The sequence below is a fragment of the Pongo pygmaeus genome, chromosome 14 (genome assembly GCF_028885625.2).
Source record: "Pongo pygmaeus isolate AG05252 chromosome 14, NHGRI_mPonPyg2-v2.0_pri, whole genome shotgun sequence".
NCBI lineage: Eukaryota > Metazoa > Chordata > Mammalia > Primates > Hominidae > Pongo > Pongo pygmaeus.
The window spans coordinates 33,622,813-33,649,267 of record NC_072387.2 but is presented as its reverse complement, the minus strand read 5'-3'; the positions used below and the strand labels follow the sequence as shown (position 1 = coordinate 33,649,267).

Here is a 26,455-nt window from a genome sequence, read left to right as displayed (position 1 = left end):
AAAATTTTTTGCCTATCTAGTAGATGTCCAATTGTAATGTTAATGAGCTGATTATAAAGAATTTACCCTTTTCAGATAAAGAAAAAGGAAAGAGTTTCCTTTTCTTTTTTTATTGGGTTGTTTGTCTTTTATTGATTTTATAAAAGTTCTGGGCTACAAATAGAATTACCATTCAACCCAGCAATCCTTTTACTGGATATATACTCAAAGGAAAATAAATCAGCCAAAAAGACACGGGCATTTGCATGTTTGTTACAGCACTGTTCACAATAGCAAAGATATGGAATCAACCTAGGTGCCCATTAGCAGTGGATTGGATAAAGAAAAAGTGGTGCATATTCACCACAGCCATAAAAAGGAACAAAATCATGGCCTTTACAGCAACATGGATGCAGGTGGAAGCCATTATTCTAAGTGAATTAACACAAACAAAAAACTGTATACTGCATGTTCTCACTTATAAGTGGGAGCTTAACATTGGGTACATATGAGCACAAAGGTGGGAACAATAGATATTCATAGACTAATAGAGGTAGGAGGGAGGGAAGTAGAGGAACAAGGGTTGAAAAACTACCTCTTGGGTACTGTGTTCACTATCTGGGCTATGGGTTCAGTCAAAGCTCAAACCTCAAAATCATTCAGTATATTCATATTACAAACCTGCACATGTACCCACTGAATTAAAAAAAAAAAGTATTATTCAAGAAAATAAATAAAGAGTTCTAGGTTATAATGCTTTGTCAGATGTGTGTGTCCTAGGTAGCTTTTCCCAGTGTGTGGCTTGTCTTCTCTGTTTTTTATTTTATGTGTCTTTCAGTTAAAGTTTATATTTTTAATATTATAGATTTTTCATTTTTTTCTTTTATTGTTTGTGCTCTGTTGTGACTTAAGAAATCCTTTCCTATATCAAAGTCATAAAGGTTCTTCTATATTTTCTTCTAAAAGCTTAAGTTTGATCCTGTAAGTTATTAATACATCTGGGAAATATTTTGGTGTATGATGTGACTAGGGATTCATTTTTATTTTTTCATATAGACTGGCACCATTTATTGACTGTTTCATTCCATTCGTCTTTAGTACCAGCTCTGTCATAAAAACATCTTCCATGTATGTGAGGCTCTGCTTTTGAGTTTTCTTTTCTATTCGTTTGGTATACTGACTACACTGTACCACACTGTTTTACTGACTATAGCTTTTAAATAAATTTTGGTATCAAGTAGAGCATACCCTCCCAACTTGTTCTTCAAAATTGCCATGGCTATTTTGGACTCTTTGTTCTTCCTTTTCTGTTTTAGAATTCATTCACTCATTCATTTAGCACACATTTATTGAGCATCTACAGTGTGTTTCATATCACTATTCTAGATATTTTGGAAACAGTAGCCAATAATAACAGGTACAAATTCTACCCTCATGGAGCCAACATTCTAGTGCTGAGAGATATGGATAACATCACCAATAAATAGGTAAATAAGTAAAATACATAGTGATAAGTGCAAAGCAGAAAAAGAAGTAGGAAAGGCGGTTAGAATATGGGGCGTGTGTCTGTGCCTGAGAGGAAGAGACTTGGGCATGTTTCTATGCCACTAGCTCTGCCAGGTTTTAGAACCTCCACTTTATAGATGAAGAAGCTGAAGCTCAGGGAAGTGGCAATTCATTCATTGTTACACAGGCAGTGTAGAATAGTAAAAGGAGCTCATGTAGACTGTGTTGTCAGGTAGCTTTGGGTTCAAATGTCAGCTCTGCTGTTCACTGCTTGGGTGACTATGTCAGGGTGCTTTTGGCTGTAAGTAAATGAATATCTGACTGAACATGGTGCCAAACCTTGCAAAGCAGGAGAGGTGAGTAGGCTTTCCTCAGTAGCCCTGTCTCCTTTTATCAGGGAGGAGAAGCTCTCTCAGAAGGCCCCCAGCTGACTTTCCCTAACGTCTGATTGTTTGAAAATCCGGACACTTGGCTACTCCTACCTGAAAAGGAGGCAGAGAATGCAGATCCTAGTATTTTTGATCTCTTGAGGGAAAAGGGTGTTGCAAGTAAGGAAGGTGGGAAGGAATGGCAGACCAACAGTGTCTGCCAAAAAGTATGTAACTTTCGAGCTTAGCACTCACATAAAATGGGTATATAGCATCAGTCATCATGTAGGGCTTTTGTGAGTCTTAGATGAAAGAAAATATGAAAAACATCTGTGCCTAAAACATAGTAGTGGCAGTAAATCATAGCTGCTAATACTATTTTTCTAAGCAGTTGAATCAAGATTAAAGGTCAATTATGCTTCCCAGTCCAGAGATTCATGTTACTCTGTGGTACACCCCTGTACTGCACATACTGTCATACTGTACTCTTCTCTTTCTCTCTTTGATTGTACTCTTCTGATTTCCCCAAGAAGGCTAACCAATTGATATATGATTCTATATCAGCTGTTAAGGAAACTCACTTGAGATACCGATCTTGGAGAAGTTGTATTCCCTAGAGGCACTGGATCCCTTCTCCATCCAGTGTTTGTCCAAGAATTGACAGGAATTTTACCTGGCAGTACCTTCTGAAATAATTAGTCATATTATCATCCACTCTATCTACCCCTCCTTTGTCCACTTGCTTCAGTATTTTCTCTATTATCCGTCACATAGAGATATAAATGAAGGCTTCCCATATAGCTATTCCTTCAGCTGCTGGGAATGTAGTTTGAGGGGCAACAAAAAGATATCTGTGTTATTCTCTACTCTCCTATTGTTGTCTTTTAAATGCTTTCTTATCAGTATATTCCCTTATGTTTGCCCTAAATGAAGTTTGTTTAGTATACTAGAGCCATAGAAATGAACATTTTAGATCCAGAAGGGGCCTTATCAACCTTATATCCTTTTTCTCACTTTACAGTTGATTATGTTTTCAAAATCACATAACTAGTTAGTGGTAGGACCAGGTTTCTTCATCATTTTCTTCCTGCAAATACTTTTGGGTTTTTATAATTAAAATCAGAACAGTGATATACAGGTTGAATATCCCCAATCCAAAAATTCAGCACTGACATGATGTTCAAAGGAAATGCTCATTGGAGCATTTCAGATTTCAGATTTTCAGATTAGGGATGTCAATTGATAAGTATAATGCAAATATACCAAAATCTTTAAAAATCCAAAATTTGAAATACTTCTAGTCCCAAACATTTTGGATAAAGGGTTCTCAACTTGTAATATTACAGTTAGCTTTTATTCCTTATTCTCTGTTTAAATGTTATTATTAGATCATTTTTAGTAACTTGTCACAGGCCCATTAATACAAGTGATAATGGTGCTGAATCTTAGCTATAAGGGCTATATGTGTGTGTGTGTGTGTGTGTGTGTGTTAATTATTTGTTCTGTATGTAGTTTTAATTTCCATTGACAACTGCTTCTCTCATTATTGTTTTTCAAGCTTTTCTTGATTATTTAAATGCATTTAATTTTGCAGGTGAACTTTAGATTTAAGATGTATAATTAATATTAACATATAATATAATAATTACATAATATATGTGTATTATATAAATAAACATGCCTCACTACAAAACAAAGCAGATTGGAATTTTTAAACTGAAATTTATGTTGAATTTTTAGATTAATTTGGGATTAATGGATCTCTTGCATGATTAGGAGCCTATGATCTTTTATTCTCCAGAAAAGTTTTCTATAAATATTTTAATAGGAGTGGTATTAAGAAAAAGTAGGCATTTTTAGTAGCAAACAAAATATTATTAGTAGTAGGCGAGAATGATAAGCATATGTTTAAAATACCATCAAGTATTGAGTTTATAGTAGGACTTTTTATTCATTCATTTAGTAAACTCTTATTGTGATAAAGGAGGTATCAGGGATGACATCCATATTTCTGGCTTGGGCATTCACATTTAAAAAATTAAAGTTGAAGTGTGTGATATATAACATTTGCAAGCTTTTTGATTTGAGGAGGGCAATTATAATGTTCCAGGTACTGTGTTAGGTGCTGGAGATGTAATGTTGATCAACTCCGCACCATGCCACCCCCAAGGTCCTCAGCCTCCCTCCTGTGCTCATGGGCACCCAAAGTTTCAGCCTCAGAAGCAGTTTCCAGAGGGGCCAAGGGAGCTAGGGGCTGGTGTGTCAGTACCGCCCCAAGCACATGCACAGCCAGCTAGATCACGACAGTACCTGGGCTCGGCTACTGGGACATGTCCACAACTTTGCTCTACCACAGAATGGGCAATGGGAGTTGGGAGAGGCCAGGGAGTGGGAGCAGGCACTTCTGAACCTGCAGGGGGAGGGGGTTTCCTAGGCCCCCAAGAGCACAGGGATGCCTGGGTGCACAGCCATGGCTGGGCGGCTGCAGCTGTGCCCGGGAGTGTGGCTCCTGCCCTGCCAACTCGGTAGGGTATGGGGCTTCCACTGGGATCACCTGTTCCCAGGTCTTGCCTGCTCTGCAGAGCGTGCAACCCTGGCTTCACCTCCCCCACTGCAGCTGGCATCCTCACAGTGGCCATCACTATGAAGGAAAAGTATAGCTTGATCTGCAGTAAGAAGAGGGAGGGGGCGTAACTTACTTGGGAAGGGTTGTGGGGCATGTCAGGCTACACTTTTGGTGATATTATGAGTTTTGAGCAAAGACCAGAAATGTGTCTAGAAGTTCTTAGATGAAGAGGTAGTGTTACAATATTCCAGTTAGTGGGAGCATCTGACCATGTGTAAAGGAGCTTGGTGCATTTGAGGAGCCAAAAGAAGGCTGTTGTCACTAGAACATAGTCAGTGATCGGGAGAGGGATTTGAAATGACTAGATTCCCTTCTTTTTTTAGTCTGCTTTTCAGTGTTCACTACTGTGTTGTAGAAAATGGATCAGAGGGTCAAGGGTAGGTATGGAGAGAGCATTTAGGAGGCTGTTTGTTTATAGTAGTTCAGGTGAGAAACAGTGGGGACATTACAACTAGGGATGTGACAGTAGAGATAGAGAGGAGTGGATAGGTTACAGAAACATGTAGGAGATGCAGTTCCCAGGGTCTGATAATGTCTTGAGTATGTGGAGTGATGGAGGAGGGATCAGAGTGACACCATGACTTGGGCATTCAGTCATTTTAAAAACGTGAAGTTTGAGTGAGTATGTAACATTTGCAACTTTTTTTGAGGAAGACATTCTTAAACTTACGCATTCTAGAAGAGAATATTTAGTGCTTTCCATGTTGATGACCTGGATGTTTTTTCATGCTGTAGATATTACACCACCATATTGCCTCAGTAGAGAAACTTGCTTTGACTACTTCTGGATGCCCCCTTGTGATTCAGTGCAAGAACTTCAGAACTGTGCATTTCATTGTTCCCAGAGAAAGAGATTGCCATGATATTTACAACTCTTTGCTACAACTGTCAAAACAAGGTATTGTTCTTAGAGACCAAAGCTTACATGCTCAATTTGAGATGGGTTATCTAAGATACTTTATTTAATGTTTTATTATTATTATTTTATCCTTTTTTACTCTGACAGTCAGGTTCTTGTGTACTCTATTTCCCCCATATTGGCCTGAAAGTAATTAGAAACTATTGATCTGATATAAGAATGGTGTAATCAGAAGGGGTAATGGTAAGGAAAAAGTAAAGCATTTATAGTAGAGACTTACAAAACCACAGGTTTATATTAATCTTTTAAGTCTATTGATGGCAAGTAGCACAACGTATTTTTTAAGTGGGTATTTCACAATCAAAGAGAATGACTTGGAAGTTGATATTACGGAATGAAAAGGAAGGTCAAGGTCCTTTGGTGGCAGTGGGACTAAAATATTTAATAGATTTGAGTGGGAGATACAGAAGATGAGCAGAGAAACAAGAGAGGATGAATTCTGTTTTAGTAGAAGTAAGGTTGATAAGGATATCAGTCCTAAAGAAGAACCTTTTTTTTGTTTTTTGTTTTTGAGACAGAATCTTACTCTCTCGCCCAGACTGGAGTGCAGTGGCACAATCTCAGCTCACTGCAACCTCCGCCTCCCAGGTTCAAGCAGTTCCTTGCCTCAGCTTCCTGAGTAGCTGGGATTACAGGCAGCCACCACGATGCCCGGCTAATTTTTGTAGAGACGGGGTTTCACCATCTTGGCCAGGCTGGTCTTGAACTCCTGACCTTGTGATCCACCCTCCTCGGCCTCCCAAAGTGTTGGAATTGCAGGCATGAGCCACTAAAGAAGAATCTTATCACTACTTATGCCCTGTGGATCTGGTGACTTCCTTCCCCAAACATGACTTGAATTATATGTCGGACTGGATTTTGGTTGAGCAATCTGGATTGCTGCCTGCAAGAGTGGTCTCAGAGCAGGTGTTTGTTCATTCTTCTCTCTGAGCACATCAGCCTGTAACATCCTGTTGTCTCAAATTAAGCCAGAGTTTATAGTAAAGATGATTCTGAAGCACCCCAAGAGCTCTGTGCAACAGTTGCCATTTTTAGTCAACAGTGTCCTATAGGGATGTATAATGCAGTTTCATGTTCTGTATCTGTCTCTAGCTTCTCATTATAATATTAGTCTATTTTACATCTCATTTGGGAAAGTAATTAGTAGGAAATGTCTATTAGTGTCTTTATAATTTTACTTTTAAGAAAAATATTGCAATAGAGGATTTAACATGTAAGTCTAACTGTATTTATTAGCTTTACTTTTGTTAATAAATAACTGTTATTTAGCTAATAAATCTGTATTTATTAGTTATTTATTAGTTATTTAGCTAATAAATAACTATTTATTAGCTTTACTTTTGTTGATGACAAATCCAATCTCAGATTGATATGTGTGCTTTTTAGGTATAATCATTTGCATACTGAACATCAAATGTATTCAGGTATTAGCCATCTCTTTGAAGATTGTAAAGAGAAAAATGAAGGAAGAAAACTGAAAAATTACATTTGTTTGTAGTGTATAAGTCTTATAAATTGCACTTAACATTTAAAATTTTGTATTCTATAGCAAAATATGAAGATCTCTATGCATTTTCTTATAATCCCAAACAAAATGATTCAGAACGATTACAAGGCTGGCAGCTTATTGATCTCGCTGAGGAATATAAGAGGATGGGAGTGCCAAATTCACACTGGCAGTTGTCTGATGCCAACCGAGACTACAAGGTACCTTAACAACGTTTTGGAGAAATTCAGAAAATGTTAGTACCAGAGGGTTAGAGAGTGTCAGCATAGCAAGTTGTCTGTGTATTGAAATGTGCTGTTCTTGCATTTAATAAGGTTTAAAGGTTTTTAAAGTGGTTTTGAACCAAGAGTACAATGGTTATGTTTTGTTTGATATTTACAGATTTGTGAAACTTACCCCAGAGAACTTTATGTTCCCCGGATAGCAAGCAAACCAATAATTGTTGGTAGTTCCAAGTTCCGGAGCAAGGGAAGATTCCCAGTTCTTTCCTACTATCATCAAGATAAGGAGGTAGGATGCTTTTCTTTGGATTTTAGAAATAAAGTATAACTCATCTTCATGTTTAAGTATCTAAAATAACACTTTTGTTTTGTTTTTTTTTTGAGATAGGGTCTCGCTCTGTTGCCGAAGCTGGAGTGCAGTGGCACCATCTTGGCTCACTGCAACCTCCACCTCTCGGTTCAAGCAATTCTTGTGTCTCAGCCTCCCGAGCACCTTGGACTGCAGGCGCATGCCACCATGCCTGGCTAATTTTAGTAGAGATGAGGTTTTGCCACGTTGACCAGGCTGGTCTTGAACTCCTGACCTCAAGTGATCCGCCTGCCTTAGCCTCCCAAAATACTGGGATTACAGGTGTGAGCCACTGTGCCTGGATCAAGAACACTATTTTTTACATTAAAAGATTGCTAATAGAGAAGCACTGGCTTTTTAATTACATTTTTGCAAATTTAAAACTACTCAAATACAGAAATTTTCATACTTCTTGTCATCTTTTCTTGACCCTCCCTTCCTTCCAGCAGTGACTTGAAAATAATAGAATTAGTTAACAGATAGGATCCTCTTTCTTTCCTGTGGTTCTTTTTTGATTCTGCTTGTGCTTGGGAAAACCAGATAGTTTTGATAAGACAACTGCTGAGACAAGGGAGAGAACCAAGGGCATTTCAGGGTCCCATTTTAATAGTAAGCTCAAATCAAAAGGATTTTGCAACATGAAACATTGGAGGAGGCATCTTTATAGTGAGATGCTATAATAAGGGTTGCTTATATTAGTAAAACTTACATTTGTAGCCTACTAATAGAAGGCCAAGAGGTACTGTATTTAAATGGTTTACATGTATGTCTTCGTAACTTTGTAAGGTAGGCTTTACTAATTACCTGTAACTTTCAAGTGGGGAAACTGACGTTCAAAGAGGGTAAATTACTTCCTTGTCTCACAGCAAGTAAGTTGAGGAATTCTATGCCATTTCTGACTCCCAGTCCTTTGGGACCTGATTTTGTTTTCTCTGAGAACTTTCAGAATCTTCTTTTTCCCCAATGTTCTGAAATTTCTTTTTTTTTTTTTTTGAGATGGAGTTTCGCTCGTTGCCCAGGCTGGAGTTCAATGGCGTGATCTCGGCTCACTGCAACCTGCACCTCCCGGGTTCAAGCGATTCTCCTGCCTCAGCTTCCCGAGTAGCTGGGACTACAGGCGCCTGCCACCATGCCCAGCCAATTTTTGTATTTCTAGTAGAGACAGGGTTTTACCATGTTGGCCAGTCTGGTCTTGAACTCCTAATGTCAAGTGATCCACCTGCCTCGGCCTCCCAAAGTGCTAAGATTACAGGCATGAGCCACCGCGCCCTGCCTGTTCTGAAATTTCACAATAATGTCTTTTTAAATCTCATCCAGAAACTCAGGTCTCAATTTTGGGAATTTGCTTCTCTATTTCTTTGATAATTTTCTCTGTTCTATTAATTTTCTTTGTCCTTTTTATTAGTTGACAATTGGGCTTTATAGAATAAACTTCTACTTTTTTTTAAAAACTTTCTCCTTTATTTTTCATTTTTTTTGTATTTTCTGGAAGATTTCCTCAACCTCATCTCCAGTTTGTGTCTTAGATCCTTTTTTTGCTATGGTGTTTTTAATATCTGAGAGCTTTTCCTATTTTCTGAAATTTTTTAAGATAGTTTTCTATTCTTGGATGTGATGTTTTAGTTCTTTGAGGATGTTAAAGATTTAAAAAAATAATTCTCATGCTTTCCACATTAGTTATTGTTTTGCTCAGAGTTCCGTTTTTTTCTGTTTATTTAGTGTTTTTGTCTTTCATGTCTTTCAAATACCTGTTTCTTGGCTGAGTTCTCATATTCAAGCTGTTTTGAAGTTTGTATGCAGGAATGGTTTATATCTTGGGATTCTTTCTTTGTTTTCTTTTTTCTTTTTTGAGACAAGGTCTCGCTTTGCTCCCAGGCTGGAGTGCAGTGGCACAATCTCGGCTCACTGCAACCTCCGCCTCCTGGGTTCCAGTGATTCTCCTGCCTCAGACTCCCGAGTAGCTGGGATTACAGGCATGTGCCACCAAGCCTGGCTAATTTTTATATTTTTAGTAGAGATTGGGTTTCACCATTTGGCCAGGATGGTCTCGAACTCCTGACCTCAGGTGATCCACCAGCTTCGGCCTCCCAAAGTGCTGGGATTGCAGGTGTGAGCCACTGTGCCTGGCTTTGGGATTCTTTCTGTTGTATAAGTTGGTTTCCTTAAAGAAGAAACCTCTAATTTTGGTCCCAATGTGTATAGTAAGTCTGGCCATGATCCAAGGGTGAGAAGAGTGATGGCAGGATTTCACATTTTGTTATGTAGACTTTACTTAATGCTCCTAGTTTTTGTGAGTATAGGGCTTCACCCCTGCCCACAGCTGTGTCTATTGTCTATAGAGTCTTCAGGTTCATCCTTATCATGGGATAAACTTTGTCTTCAAGGTAAGGGAGAATCTGGTGGTCTTAGCTAGTTCTCATACAGGCATTCAACCAGTTCTCCTTTTTTTCAGTTATATACCTGCTCAAGCCTTCAGAGGTTTTGAGCCTTTTGAGATTTTGCTGCACAAAATACCTTGCTTCTTATTGACTTAAGGGAGTTAGCAGCTTTCTTTGTCCTGTAAAATTGGTTATCACTTGCTAGTCAGCTATCATTTCCCCAAATTTTATTGACATCTCTATGTCTTTTTTCCCATTCTCTTTGTTCCTGTGGTTTTATACATTTTAACTTTGTTTATTAGAACCTGACTTGGATTTTGGGAAGGAGCAGAGGCAAAGGGGTAAGGGTTTAGACAGAAGTTTCTAATCTGCTTTTCACAACTAAATCACAGAGAGGTTAAATGTTTATGGCCTCTCTTGACACAGCCATATGTGTAAACATTGTTTATTGGAAAGTTGGGCTGAAAATAGTTATTCAGTGAACAACTTAATAAATCAGAAAGTAGGTCTGAAAAGAATTTAAGGCAATGTTCATTTTCTACTGTTTTATCATATTTTCATGGTTTTGTGAGTTTAAGATATGCAATTGTGTGAATTTGCATGAATTTTTGTTTTCCATTGGAGAAAAAGTATATGGATCTAAATCTTTTAAATCTTTTTTTAGGACTTTAGACAATAGTAGGCTGGGCATGATGGCTTACGCCTATAATCCCAGCATGCTGGGAGGCTGAGGTGGGCAGATCGCTTGAGCCCAGGAGTTGACAACCAGCCTGGGCAACATGGCAAAAACCCATCTTAACAAAAAATACGAAAATTAGTCAAGCGTGGTGGTGTGTTCCTGTAGTCCCAGCTACTCTGGAGGCTGAGTTGGAAGGATTGCTTGAGCCCAGGAGGTCAAGGCTGCAATGAGCTGTGATCACGCCACTGCATTCCAGTCTGGGTGACAGAGCAAGACCTTGTCTCAAAAACCAACCAACCAAACAAAAAACAGTAAATAATGAATCCAACCATTCACTATTATAGATAATTCTTGCTCTATTCGATTGACTGTATTTTAACTCAAATATGAATTGAAGGTCATTTTTCTCATTTTATATTAAGATTGCTGATTTCTAATTAGAGATCTTAAAGCCTTTAGAAAGTAAAAGTTCCAATGTTGCTACTTAAAAATTCTTTTTCTATTTTTATTGACTAATCTTTTACTTGAACTTCAGTTGGAAGTATCCTGTAATCTAAATGGAACGCAGAATGAAGATATCTTAACAGTAGGTTACTTAACAGAGACTTGACTGGGTGTTATTTCTTAGGACCCAGGTTTTTTCATCAAACTAGATAAGGAGGTATTTAGTTTTCTTATGAGAAGAGAATATTGGGAAAACTTAGGGAATGTCAAAATATTGAAATAGTATTTAATTCAAAGAGGATCTTAAAGTTAATGCCTTCTAATTGTCATATTTGATTTTAACACTTTTGGCTTCTTTTCTTGTAAGCCTTTTTAAAGACACATTTTAGGGATCTTTGCATAATCTCTTTTCTGTCCTTTAAAAAATAGGCTGCCATTTGTCGATGTAGTCAACCACTCTCTGGATTCAGTGCCAGGTGCCTGGAGGATGAACATTTGCTTCAAGCCATTAGTAAAGCCAATCCAGTCAATCGCTATATGTATGTCATGGATACCAGGCCAAAAGTATGTATTTTAAATACAGTACAGTCTGCTAGTTTAATTATTTTTATTACTTTACTTAATGAGAGTTAATAAACTTGCCCATATTTAAAATATCTGAATCCTAGTTTTAAATTAACTAAGGCTAATGATACTAAGGAAATCAATCCTTTATTTAAAGGATACCAATTTAGAAAACCAATTTCTGAGTAACTCATGGTGATTTCTTGTCTCTTCTGATATATATAAATTCAGGAAAGCTGAATTGTATATTGAGAACTCTTGCTAGTATATAAGTCTTATGTTATTGTGAAGAAATAATAAAATGTGTGTTATGAAAAATAAATTGTTACTATTCTTTTTTTTTTTTAAAAAGACAGAGTTGCACTCTGTCACCCTGGAGTGCAGTGGTGTGATCTTGGCTTACTGCAACCTCTGCCTCCCCAGTTCAAGCAGTTCTCCTGCTTCAGCCTCCTGAGTAGCTGGTATTACAGGCACGTACCACCATGCCTGGCTAATTTTTTGTATTTTTAGTAGAGATGGGGTTTCACCATGTTGACCAGGCTGGTCTCGAACTCCAGGCCTCAAGTGATCCGCCCACCTCAGTCGGCCTCCCAAAGTGTTGGGATTACAGGCATGAGCCACTGCGCCCAGCCTAAATTCTTCTTATTATTTTTTGCAGAATTTTCAATTGGCAAAACATTTTTATGCTAAAATAATGGATTTTAGCTTGAAATTTTCAAGAAAATAAGGAAAACAGTTAACTTAGGAAACAATGAACTAGAGAATTTTAAATAGTGAACAGGAATTTGGGTTCTCTTGGGCATCTTGTGTGCTGTGGGGCCAAATTTTTATCATTGGGACAAATGTCAGAGTCCCTTCTTTTTATTAACATAGTTAACCAATTCATATAGGATCCTGAAACTAAAATAATTAAAATCCTCAGTGGTAATAGCTAACGTTACTTTTAATTTTTGTTATAGCGTCGCATGCAGAGCTGGTGGGCTACACAAAAGGACATTGGCAGAATTATAGTGAGGATTTCTTCAAAAATCCGGAATGATGAGAAAATAAGAGAAAGCAATGAGAAAAAGCGAGTGAGCAATATAGAACGCAAGTGGTTTTTAGGCAGCTTTGTGAAAGGAATGGTCACTATTTTAGAAGTGATTCTCATCATTATGCAATTTCACAAAAGATAATTTAGAAAACAGAAGAAGAGATTAATTTGAGTAAATTGCACTTTGGGAGGCTGCAGCAGGTAGATCACCTGAGGTCAGGAGTTTGAGACCAGCCTGACCAATGTAGAGAAACTCTGTCTGTACTAAAAATACATAATTAGCCGGGCATGGTGGCGAATGCCTGTAATCCCAGCTACTCGGGAGGCTGAGGCAGGAGAATCACTTGAACCTGGGAGGCAGAGGTTGTGGTGAGCCGAGATCACGCCATGGCACTCCAGCCTGGGCAACAAGAGCGAAACTCCATCTCAAAAAAAAAAAAAAAAAAATTATCTGGCTGGACATGGTGGCTCACACCTGTAATCCCAGCACTTTGGAAGGCTAAGGTGGGTGGATCACCTGAGGTCAGGAGTTCGAGACCAGCCTGGCCAACATGGCAAAACCCCGTCTCTACTAAAAATACAAAAAATTAGCTGGGTGCGATGGCAGGTGCCTGTAATCCCAGTTACTTGGGAGGCTGAGGCAGGAGAATTGCTTGAACCCAGGAGGCAGAGGTTACTGTGAGCTGAGATTGTGCCATTGCACTCCAGACTGGGCAACAACAACAACAACAAAAAATTAATAATTATTTAAAAATAGAAATTGATAACTTGATAATCTTTTATTAAAAATAAAAGACTTTATTAGGAGTTGAGAGAAAATTCTGGAACACTTTTTCGATAATATTAGATATAAAAGGCGATTGTAATATGAGACTTTTTGAAAATGAGGTCTGATACAGTGATTTGTTTTTCTTTTTAACATCTAACTGTAGATTTTACTTTAGGTACCAAATAACTAGTGAGTCAGTAGGATACAATTTAACTGTACTTGTTACCAAACTGAGGTCCAATCCACAAAATGAAGAGCTCCTTTTCTTCTAATTTAGGCTTTGTTTTATCCACGTTCATAAGAATTTTTAATAAATTATGTTAACATACTATATGAAATCCTAGCCTGGAAGAATTAAGCATAATAAATTCTAAGGGACCGCTGACAACATTTTGATCTAATAGCTAAAGACCATGGGCATATGAGCAATCTGTTTTTTCCTGGAGACCAGTTTATTTTTGGCCTAATTCTCAGAGATGTATCAGGATAGCCGATTATATGCCATATTATATGGTGTATGGGCCTCCAATAATCTCTCATATAATCTCCCTCAAGTAATCTGAAGCATATTTCAGATCTGATTTTCAAGCCCCTGTGGCTCTCAGAATTATCAATGCTCTAGGCTTGTTCTGAAGTAAACTCATAGGTTCATTCTGTAAAAGAAAAGTCCCCCAGCCAGCTCTGCTCAACTGAATCATTTAGAAATTAGATAGGAGACATTTCTTTCTTTTTAATTTTAAAATATTACAAACATACGAAAACTGACTAAAAACATAAATGAATTGGTTTCATGAACTTATGGGAACTTTGACCTTTCCATTACATAGCAATCGTATTACTTTATTATCTCCTTCATTACTATTTAATAATGTGGCATTTTTACTTACTAAAAGATGAATGGTAGCTTATTCAGTTTTGATGAGTTCCTTTAAACTGCCTCCTAGCTAAAATACTGCTTATTTAATATTTTCATGACATTTTGGTAAATTAAAAAAGTAATTTGTCTCTAAATTTCTAAAACTTTTAATTTTAGCTGAATGCAATGGCCAACAGAGCAGCTGGAAAAGGTTATGAAAATGAAGACAACTATTCCAATATTAGATTTCAGTTTGTTGGAATTGAAAATATTCATGTCATGAGGTCCAGCCTTCAGAAATTATTGGAAGGTATATTATTGCTTACTTTTTTAGACACCCTTGTCCAAAAGAAATCTAATGCTAGTCACATGTAATTTAGAATTTTCCAGTGGTCACATTTTAAAAAGTAAAAAGAAACAAGTGAAATTAATTTTAATAATATCCTTACTTAATATATTATAAACATTATTTTAACATGTAGTCAATATAAAAAAATCAGTAATGAGATATTTTTCTTTTCATCAACTGTTAGAAATCAGGCGTGTATTTTACACTTACTACACATCTGAGTTTGGACAAGCCATATTTCAAATGTTTAGTAGCCGTATTTGGTTAGTGGCTGCTGTATTAGACAGTACAATTCTAATGGTTTTGCAAAAAAATTGTTATTAGATAGATATTCTTGAGTAGTCAGTACAATAAATACTGATTTATAGTAATGTTCATTTAAATATTCCAGTCATAGTATAGACTTTAAAAAATTAAAATATAAGATTATTTTTAGTTAGATGCTTGTGCTACAATGTTTTTAAAGAGATTGGAGCATTTTTGTAAGCACGGGAATAATAGAAAAATATATCCAAGAATCAGTTATTGAGCTTTTAATAGCATCTTTTCATTTATAGAGTCTTGCCTATTTGTTTTGTCTTCTTTCTTAATTCACTTATCTAGAGAGATCTTGAAAAAAGAAATGCAGAAACTCTAGCCATATTCTAACTGAAATATTTTTATATCTCTTTTAGTCAATGGCACTAAAGGGCTTTCTGTCAATGATTTCTACTCCGGTTTGGAGAGCTCAGGATGGCTTCGCCATATCAAAGCTGTTATGGACGCTGCAATCTTCTTGGCCAAAGTAATACTTTATCTTTCATATTTGGTCTTGGGGCCTATAATGATTGGGAAGGAGTAGATTTATTCTGTTCGGGGCTGGTATCTATTCATCAGATAACTTTTATTATTTTTTACCTCTTTAATGGGCTTCACTTTATTTTCAGCCTTAAAAATATCATGTAGCACTTAATGTAGAAACTTAAAAAGATGCTCCTAAGTACTTTGAAGTGGCATTTTTTCTTTGTTTTTTTGTTTGTTTGCTTGTGTTTTTGTTGTTTCCGTATTTTGTTGTGTATTTTGGAAATTACGCTGTGACATTATCATTGCAGGCATAGCACTTCTTTGTAACACAATACCTGCTAGTATGGTTTTCAAGTAGAACTTACTGGTTTACCTTAAAGTATGCTAGAATGTATGTGATCTTTCTTTTCAGGCAATAACAGTTGAAAATGCAAGTGTGTTGGTACATTGTTCCGATGGTTGGGATAGGACTTCCCAGGTTTGTTCCCTGGGTTCTCTTTTATTGGATTCCTACTACAGGACAATCAAAGGATTCATGGTAAGGATTTATTTGGTTAGACCAATGGTTCTTAAGTAGGAGTAATTTTATGTCCCTCCAGAAGACATTTGGCAGTGTTGGAGACAATTTTGCACTAAAGGAAATGATGAGACTGGCATCCGTGGGAGTGGCCAGGGATATTGCTAACTAAACATTTTATAATGCACAAAATTTTTGCTGGGGGGGGGGTCAGCCTCACAGCAAAGACTGATCTGGACTGTAATGTCAGTACTGTCGAGGTTGAGAAACCTTGAATTAGACTTATTTCCACTTGTGCTAACACTGACAATAAACTTTGGATTTAAATAATTTTTTTTCCTAAAATGTTGCAATGGAACTATTCAGTATTTTCTCCCTCATTTTTATCTAACAAATGTAAATAATGTAATAAAACAATGCACAAATAAGAGTACTTAAAATTAAATTCTGAAGGAAACCTTCTATTTGAAACACCTGCATTAGTAAGTGTAATAACATGTTAGGCATGTTTTATATCTGAAGATAAAATTTCTAGTTCAATAGATTTTCTCCTTTGTGAAGATAAAGCCCTAGTTCCTTTTTTTTTGTTTCTTTGCTTTTAAAGGTATGATCAGATTTTTATTTGCTTGCTTTTAAACGTATGAGCAGATTAACTTAGGTTTTCAAAATTTACATCTTAACTCATGGTAAATTAAATGAAGAGATGTTAGAAAATTTTCATTAGTTTAGAATTATTAAATACAGTGCCATCTTAAAGCAAAGGAAGATTTAAAATCACCAGTCCCTTTTCAGCACCACTATTTTGTGCTGCTAATGTACTGACTCTGGGATAGGCCAAGCGGGAGTGCTGCTAATAAGAAAATAATGCTCAGCTTACCTTGAGAGTGTACGATAAGGAATATTTTCTTTGCCATGTTTGGCTTTAATTATTTGTTAGACATCCAAATGAAATCATGTAATAAATGGGGATGATGTGAGAGCTTCCCAGGCAATAGAAACAGTGTAAACCAAAGCATAACCTCTTTGGGTGACTGCAGGTAATGTGTGATGGATGGAGTTCAGAGTGAGTATTAGAATAGGGGGCTTGGAGGCAGAGGAATAGAGTGGGGTCAGGGCCTGAGAAAGAGAAGGCTGGAATGGGGCTTTCCCCTCTTTGGATAATGGGAGGTATTAAAGAGTTTTAAACAAGCAAACAGTAACTCGATTAGATGTGCTTTTTAAAAAGGTGGCTTGGTATCTTGAAGGCCAAAGGGAGTGGGAATGGAGGCTAGGAGGCCAGTGTAGACACTATTATGATAACTTATGAGACAAAAGTTTTTAATTTTACCGAACTAAAATAGTAACACACAAGTGAAGGGGGAGGTGATGGGTTCCAGGGATGTTTAGAGAGTAGAGTCAGTGGCTGGGCGCAGTGGCTCACGCCTGTAATCCCAGCACTTTGGGAGGCCAAGGCGGGTGGATCATGAGGTCAGGAGTTCGAGACCAGCCTGGCCAATATGGTGAAACCCTGTCTCTGCTAAAAATACAAAAATTAGCCGGGCATGGTGATGTGCACCTATAATCCCAGCTACTCAGGAGGCTGAGGCAGAAGAATCACTTGAACCCAGGAGGCGGAGGTTGCAGTGAGCCAAGATTGCGCCTGGGCAACAGAGTCAGACTCTGTCTCAAAAAAAAAAAGAAAGTAGAGTCCGTAAGAGTTGATCATGGATTGGATGTAGGATAGAAGAGACGAGTCTTCCTCTAGGATGATTTCCAAGTTTCTGAATTAGGTGCCGGGATGGATGGTGTTGCTCTCTGGCTCTTCACTGAGATAAGCCAAAGAATACATTTAGTGAGAAAGATTTTGAGTTATGCTTTAAACATGGTTGTGTAGAAGAATGGCAGAGAGACCAGAATAAAATCTGTGGCTCCAGCCAAAAGGTCACTTGGCCAAGGTCACACAAAGTGGTGAAGCTGGGATTAGAGCCTGTACCTGAGCTCCAGCGACTACATCCTCAGCCACATCAGTGTATAGCCTTCTGCGGAAAGCAGAGGCTTGAGACAAAATCAGAGAAGCTAAAACCAGCAGTTTTGACACTATGAAAAGAATGTGCTTGGTGACTGTATAGTGAAGTGATAAAGTATACTGAATACTACAAATACGTGTTTAGATTAGACTGAAAAAGTTAGACATCTGTTTTTACAGTGGAGTGGGTAAGTAGAGAAGCTGTGGCAAGGAAAACATAAAGTCAGTCCATTCAAGAGGATAGATGTTAACACTTGGATTTGAACATGAACTCAAGTAAGATGATTTGATTAAAATAATTGGTCTTTTTATCATTAGTTTTTTTTTCTTCAAAAAAGTAGCATATAAATAATATAAAAAATGTACAAGTAAGCCAAAAGTTTTAAAATATCCACCTCAGTCTACCACCTAGAGTTATCCTTTGTTAGCAGTTTTGGTTTACATTTTTCTAGCCTTTTTCCTGTGATATATCATCTTCATACATACAAAAACTTAAATGTAATACTGCTTTATAACATGTACTTTTCACTTAAAATGTAATAAATTCAACGGAAATAATTTAAGTCATGAAACTACCCTATTTCTTTTTATGCATTTTTATTCTTCTTTAACCCCACCTCGAATCAAGGTTTTGGCATTCTTTTGCCTGTGGTTTTTTGTGCTGTTTTGTTTATAAGTTAAAAGTGTACAGTAAATACTGTTTTTAAACTAATAAGATTTAATCCAGCCTAAACAAAAAATTGAAAGTAGTCAGAAAGTGAATTTTACTTTTTCTCATTAAGGTTTTAATAGAAAAGGATTGGATCTCTTTTGGACATAAATTTTCAGAGAGGTGAGTCACAGTTACACAGTCATATATTTTATATAATTAGTAAACCAAGTTTAGAATGCCAAAATGTTTCTGTTCCTTATGAACTCACATGCGTGATGGGAGGTAAGAGTGTCATGGTTTTTACTGTATTTTACGTGAAGACATTTAATTTTTTTCTGTAATTTCTTTCAATTCTAGTACGCTTGTTAATTTTCATGACTATTTATTACCTTCCTTTTGGGCTGCATTTTATTTAGAGATGGTAACAGATCCTTTAAAGCTGTGGTTTAAAAACTCATAAATGGTTTCAATAAAAATTCTAGTTTTTTGTGCTAATGTAACAGTGCTTTAGGAATATTTTTGTATGTTTAAGATTAACAATACCTGAACAATGGGCTCTTTCAGAGGTGTTTTTAAAAGCTTGTACTTTCTGTGGGGTTAGGTGTGGCCAATTGGATGGTGACCCAAAGGAAGTCTCACCAGTGTTTACTCAGTTCTTGGAATGTGTGTGGCATTTGACCGAACAGTTTCCACAAGCCTTTGAATTCAGTGAAGCATTTCTTCTTCAGATCCATGAGCATATTCATTCATGCCAGTTTGGAAACTTCCTTGGAAATTGTCAAAAGGAAAGAGAAGAGCTCAAGTAAGATGATTCAATTAAAAGAGTCTCCTTTTCCCACTACTTAGCCGAGGTCTAACAAAAATCATGTTTGAAACTTAATAAAATATCTTGACAATTTGAAATTTTATTGTAAAGATTTTATTTTTTGTATTTCTAAAGCTGAGTACCCTTCTAATATTCCCCCACCTTTCAGCTAATAGTAAAAGCACATTATAAAATGTGTTTTGAAGTGTAGCATACATAGAGAAAAGTACATAGAGCGTTAAGTGTGAAGCTCAGTAAATCTTACCAAACTCACACACCTATGTAACCAGCACCCAGAATATGAAATGTTGTCAACACCCTGGAAAGTCTCCTCATGCTTCTTTTCAGTCTGCATTTATATATTTTAGAACAGAGAAATCCTTATGCTGTTTAATTTCCCAGAATGTATCAGTCGCTAGTTTTAAAGTGTAAAATATTTTAAACTGTTGGTTTGTTTTAAGATAGGATGGAGCCTTATAGCTCTCCCCACATTTCTAAACAGACAGTTCTTTGGGGAAAATAAATCTAGCTATGTTGGCTGCAGCGTGTCCGTCCTTGAGTAGGGTCTCAGAAAAGCTCTGAGACACTACTTGACCCTCATTCATGTTATTTCCTGACCAGTCTTTGGGGATAGGGGTTTTTGCCTAAATTTTGCTGCAAGGAAGATCTCTGGAGTAGGTCTTAGAGGTCCTATGTATATTGTTTTAGGTTGGGCTTCTGAGTTTGGATTTCTTTATCGCCTCTTACGGTAGGCAATAAAGAGCACTTAACAGACTTTTGAACATCCAAGGGACGTATTAAGGAAGCTAAATCTGGTGGTATTTGAAGATAGCCACATGCTCACATTCCCAACAGAGTTAACAGCAGAACTGAGAGCATGCAGAAAATTCTAAAAATGTGTAAAGGGAATAAAAAGTGAATAGAGAATGGTGGAGATGAACAGTCAAAGAACATTGAGACTTTAGCTCTATATTTGAATCACTGTATATATATACAGTGATTCAAAATAGTTTATTATAATTTGGAGCACAGAGGTGACTTTTCCTGGAGTACAGAGCTATTTTAGGAAAAACTATTCTTAATTAGTGCCAAACATTCTCAAAAATGGAAAGATGGAAATAAAAGTAGATATTTCCTAGTAGTTTTTCTCCAAGACACACCTATGGGTCATCTTAGGAGTTATGGAAAAATGAGGAGATTTTCCACTTTCCCCCTGGATACCTACATTATGTTTACTTGGTAAATGTCCAATCTAAAACCATTCTTACCTTTGCCCAGCTACTCTTAGATTTGCAAAATAATTGGCTTTTAAAATTCTTGCATAACATCCTGATTTTGCCTGTTCCCTTTTTTGTACCCACTCACACTTACGTGTGCTCCTGCCCTGTGATACTCGCCGCTACAGCCCAGATGTGGGGTTAAGAGAAGAAGGCCAGACAGAAAGATGCATTAGTGTCTTGTTCTATGTGTATGTTTGTGATGATTTGAAGTAGGTAGAACAGAGACCAAGTTTTTGAAATTGTGTGAGTTGAGAGGAATCCCTTAAAATATATGGTTGTGAGAGAAAATGTTATACCTGTGTTGTGTTCAAGAAACATGACTTTATTACCTAATTATGAATGAAAAAGGAGAATAGAGAGAGTACAGAATTCTGAGACAAGGTTAGACTGAGAATAGAAGAAAAAACTAAAATTTAAATCTGCTTCGGAAGCCATCGCCTGATTTATAAAAATGAATATTACCATTACTACTTTGCATCTATAGGAAAGATCTCTGTGTTTTTCTCATTACATTAAGGTTGAAGGAGAAGACTTACTCCCTGTGGCCATTTCTTTTGGAAGACCAAAAGAAGTACTTAAATCCTCTCTACAGTTCCAAATCTCACAGATTTACAGTTTTGGAGCCAAATACAGTATCTTTCAATTTTAAGTAAGTTGACATCATTGAAGTATTTATACTTGAATTTTCTCAAACACAATTTATTGAAACTTTTTTTTGTCATAAAGGTTTTGGAGGAACATGTACCACCAATTTGATCGAACACTGCATCCTAGGCAGTCTGTATTTAATATAATTATGAATATGAATGAGCAAAATAAACAATTAGAGAAAGATATTAAAGACCTAGAATCTGTAAGTATTCTGAAGTATCTAATATATTTGGAATGTGAAATTAGTTTACGATTAGACTAATATTTGTATTGTTGGTGTAAATCAGCACATAAACTTCTGAAGTAAGCAGTTGCTTCAAAATCAGGTCAACCCTACTTTGATTGAATATGTTAGTTCGAATCACTTTCTTTGTATTTTAAAATACATTAAAATACCGGAAATATATAGCATAATGTATAGATAAACACAATAACTATCTGTGTACCCACCAGCTAGCTTTTGTGGGATTTTAACATTTACTATATATGCCTCAGATCTTTCTTGTTCTTGTTTTAAGAAATAAAACATAGGCCGGGCACGGTGGCTCACGCCTGTAATCCCAGCACTTTGGGAGGCCAAGGCGGGTGGATCACCAGGTCAGGAGACTTTGAGACCAGCCTGGTCAGCACAGTGAAACCCCATCTCTACTAAAAAAATAACAAAAAAGTAGCCGGGCATGGTGGCGCGTGCCTGTAATCCCAGCTACTTGGGAGGCTGAAGCAGGAGAATTGCTTGAACCTGGGAGGCGGAGGTTGCAGTGAGCCAAGATCATGCCACTGCACTCCAGCCTGGGTGACAGAGCGAGACTCCATCTCAAAACAAAAACAAACAAAAAAAAGAAATGAAACATAGATCTATTTGAAGACCCTCTATACTCATACCCAGTCTTCACCCATGTATCACAATTTGTAATACTGTTTTTCTTGACTTAAAATATTTTTACTGTGTATTGAAAAAATACCAAAGGCAATCTATAATGTTTGTATGAGTTGTAAAGGGAAACAGACGATGTATATGCCAATATATCCTTCACTCTACTTAAGAAACTGATGTTTTAAAACTATATAAAAGTTACCATACTGTTTATGTGCTTCATTTTGCTCAACATTGTTTTGACATTTATCCATGTTGATACATATAGCTTTTATTCATCGTTTTATTAGTAACTACTATATAACTTTATATTATATGAATATTATCACAGTCTATCCATTCAGCTATGGATGAATATTTAAATTGTTTTCAGTTTTGGATTTCCATGATTACAAATGAAGTTAAATGACTTTCCATATTTGTTGGTCATTTGGTTTTCCTTTTCTGTGAATGGACTGTTCAAACCTTTGCTCATTTTTCTGTTGGCATATTTGCCTTTTTCTTATTGATTTGTAAGAGTTGTTTATGTGCGAGGCACTAATTCTTTGTTAGTTATATATATTACAAATGGTTTTGTCCAGCCTATTGTCTTTTCCACTTTATTTATGGTATGCTATATATAGATATTTTGAATTTTCATGTCAAATTGGTCAATGTTTTATGCTTTCTGTGTGTTTCTTGTTTAACAAATCCCTCTCTACCCTAAGACTTTCCTATAATCTTTTTTCTGCCATCCTATATAAGCAAAAAGGATCAGTAAGTATATATATATTTTTAAAATCCTAGACAGTTATAACAGTAAGACTGTCTCATCTACCTCTCAGGCAGGAGTCTCCCTTAGTCATCTTTTAGATAAGGAGGTAATGACTACTTGAGTAAATTGTAGAAGCATATGGTCAAGAGAGGCAAGTCCAGGATAATAGGTAATACAAGATTATCGGGACAGTCCAAGAATTTGGAGAGCATGATACTCTGCCACAGGACACTTTAAAAATCTTCTGTTAAAAAAATAAAGTTCTGTTGTGTTTAAAGTCTGTTATTTTTACCTAACAAACCACTGTAGGAAAACCATGTAAGAAAAACTCTTTATAGTCAGTGAGCCCTTTAGCTACACAAGTTTGTTTGTTGTGTTTTCAGGGTGAATGTTTCATACACATTTATTTTACTATATATGTTTACTTGTTATGCTTTCTAGGTAATATATGTCCATTTTAAGTGTGGAAGCCTAGTGATCGCCTGCAGTCAAGTCTTGCTGGATTGTTTGTTTAATAAATATAAAAACTAACAATTTTCCACAGCAAAAAATTGTACACAATTAGGATTTTCAACTGTGTCATATGCATTAAATGTTTCTAATTTTTTGAGATTTAGTTTTGCATTATACATACAGAGAACATATTTTGCAAAAGCATGTTTTCTTTTTTCATGTAACATATTGTGGTTTATGCAATTAGTAATTTTCTTTTCAAATTTGTGTTTGTTCTAGAAAATTAAACAACGCAAAAATAAGCAAACAGATGGCATCCTCACCAAGGAATTGTTACATTCAGTTCATCCTGAATCACCTAACCTCAAAACTTCCCTGTGTTTTAAAGAGCAGACTCTGCTACCCGTAAATGATGCTCTTCGAACTATAGAGGGCAGCAGCCCGGCAGATAATCGTTATAGTGAATATGCAGAAGAGTTTTCTAAATCAGAACCTGCTGTGGTCAGCTTAGAGTATGGTGTGGCAAGAATGACTTGTTAGACTCATAGAGTTTTTTCTGCAATGATTGCAGTACAAGAAAAGGATTGTTGTGAGGATGGTCTGTAAGCATAACCAAAAGGAATTTGTCTAATAACAATTTTAGGGTTTAACAGTAGGCTAATAGTTGAAGGAAGGATAATAACTGCCCTTGTGAGAGAAATAAGTCATTTTAATTTCATTTCCAGCAAGGAATGACATTCAGTTCTGTAAGAAATGAGTGGTATTTGATGTATTTACTCAAAACACAATTTGCACTGTACACTAGTGAATTGACATTTATGATTTATGTTAATTCAGCCAAACATAAATAACCTTCCTTAAGTACAATTTAACTTCAAGAAAACAAAATTTGACAACATAGTTTCTTAATAAATGATATGGCATGTACTTTCAATTATGTAGCTTTGTAACTCTGAATATTTACATATTTTGCCTTTTAGTGATATTTAATGTTAAAGTGCCATGAAAAATATTTCTAAGAAAGCCTTAAATTCCCAGTGGATTCTTTACCCTTAAGTTTTACAGCCTACAACAAGATTTTTTGTTTTGTTTTTCTTTTGGTCAGCCTTGTTTTGTTTGTAAAGAATTGTGCTCTCATTACTGCTGGGGTTGCATGCTACAATACTTCTATATAAACACTTGTAGAAGTACACTGTTCACATTTAGCCTGCCCCACTTTTGTATTCAAAATTAATGAAACTGAAGGTTTATTCTGATCATAATTTGTTTAGTGCTACATTTGATAATTTATTATTTACAGCTTAGACAGAATATTGATTTCTTGAATACGTATAAGCACATTTGACTGTCTTTTATATATGGATTACTGCATTCCATTGATTCTTATTTTGTGGTTGGCTTTATTTCTTTCACAACTGTGTAAGTTTAAAGAGCTAAAGCTCTAAAACTGTTCTTAGAAACAATGAATAGTACATGTATATGTATATTTTTAAACTGCCTTATTGCTCAATGAGTTGCTGTTCCTGGAGTATCTAACTTTCAGTTTACTCAAAAACTTTTGGGTAAATAAAAAAGGGAAGTACAGATAGGTTGTGCATGGTTGCATGAATTTTGAAGTGATTTCTATGTGGAGCATTATTTTTCTTCTTGTTAAATATAGAAAAAAAAGAAAAATTCTAGTACAAATTTACTGTTTAACAAAGCAACTTAAACTCTGGGAAAGATTTTGCCATGTTATATTTACTGTTTATTCTGTGTACTAGTACATATCTTTAAATTACCAAAAAACAAGAAACAAAACATAAAAACCCCAAAACTATCACTTGGAATTAGCAATATCACCCAACTGGCTTTAAAATTGAAAATTTAAATAACATGGTGGCATGAAGTACAATTCGAGTATTAGGCAATTTGCATAGTGTCTCTCATGCTGCTTTCTGTTACACCTGTATTATATTAGTTTTGAATATAAACATCTTTTTCAGACAAAAAAAAAGCTTTATTGTATGAGAGCTTATCTTATCCTGTTTATTTTTCCAATGCTTTTCTGTAATACATTATGTAATTTAAAAAATATCCTTTTTAAACAGCAACAGAAATGCACTATAAAATATAATATGTGATTAACCAATCCTGCTTCCATATTTAAGTACTGGGAGTGGAAACTTAATCTGTGTGACTACAAAGGGAAGTTTTTGTGCCTTGGTGTTCCAGTCACTGATTGTGGTTTTAAAATCTTCTGTGGCTGACTTCTTGTATTCAACTCTGGTTTATTATCTTAATCTTCAACTGTAGACATATATTTGTGTGTTTATATGCTCACAGGTGGACTGAGAAATCAGTTACATCTTAAGTGACCTACAGGGTATATGTTGGCAAAAGCAGACTGTGTATATGTCTTATAAAGTTGGATTTATGTTCAGTGTGTTTGGAAGTGTATAGCATGTAAATTATTTCATATATTATTTAAAGGTAATTAAATGTTCACATTTTACTTTGAATGTTTTTCTTCTGGATAAAACAAATGGAATCAAGTTGTAGTTGTTTTTTTTTCTTCTCACCTAGGCAAGTAGACTTGCCCATTACATTAACATAACAGCATAAGGTTTGAGGAGTTTATTTTCCAAAAGTTTGTTGATAAATAATACCTGTTTCATACAGAAATAATTTCCAGAATATTTAAAATAGGTATAGTGGGCAAAAAGGCCCATCAGATGTAGGTAATAATGTCATTAAGTTTTCCTTTTGTTCCTGTCACTTGCTTATGATACAATCACTATTTTGTTGTGCCCTTGCCAACCTGGTGGAAGGCAGGGTCCAGTGAGTACAAACATTCGAGGTGAAATGTCTCTCCAAAGGCAGATCTGGATGTAAATATGGGGAAGAAAATGACTGGCTGACAAGAGGATAATTTTATTGAGGGTGTTTTGAAAAGGTCAGCTAGGCTAGAAGTAGCTCAGGGAATCTTGAGTAAAGATGAAGGGGGAACTCTTTTAAAACAAATTCAATTTATTTAGTCAGGTAGCAGAGCAGGGAGGTGGTGTCAGTCAAGCCTGTTTTGAAACATTTTTTGCAGAAGATCAGCTTTAAAATATTGAAAAACTTCCATTTGACATGCTAAGTTGGATTAAATG

The 26,455-nt window shown here is 36.1% G+C and overlaps 1 protein-coding gene across 2 annotated transcripts in view; it reads left to right on the top strand.

Annotated features, from left to right (window-relative positions):
• The window catches only part of MTMR6 (myotubularin related protein 6), a 41,278-nt gene extending 15,423 nt beyond the window's left edge, over positions 1 to 25,855 (top strand). The window contains exons 3-15 of one of the 2 annotated variants that reach the window (XM_054446053.2): positions 5,215 to 5,377; positions 6,948 to 7,105; positions 7,287 to 7,415; positions 11,406 to 11,540; positions 12,500 to 12,613; positions 14,376 to 14,508; positions 15,222 to 15,331; positions 15,743 to 15,868; positions 18,635 to 18,684; positions 19,106 to 19,306; positions 21,107 to 21,238; positions 21,316 to 21,442; positions 23,601 to 25,855. In XM_054446053.2, the coding sequence (XP_054302028.1) occupies positions 5,215 to 5,377; positions 6,948 to 7,105; positions 7,287 to 7,415; positions 11,406 to 11,540; positions 12,500 to 12,613; positions 14,376 to 14,508; positions 15,222 to 15,331; positions 15,743 to 15,868; positions 18,635 to 18,684; positions 19,106 to 19,306; positions 21,107 to 21,238; positions 21,316 to 21,442; positions 23,601 to 23,861 (1,839 nt within the window). In that variant the 3' untranslated portion in view covers positions 23,862 to 25,855. The remainder of the gene's footprint in view (positions 1 to 5,214; positions 5,378 to 6,947; positions 7,106 to 7,286; positions 7,416 to 11,405; positions 11,541 to 12,499; positions 12,614 to 14,375; positions 14,509 to 15,221; positions 15,332 to 15,742; positions 15,869 to 18,634; positions 18,685 to 19,105; positions 19,307 to 21,106; positions 21,239 to 21,315; positions 21,443 to 23,600) is intronic. The other variant, XM_054446054.2, reaches the window with a different exon arrangement.
• The last annotated feature ends 600 nt before the right edge of the window (positions 25,856 to 26,455 follow it).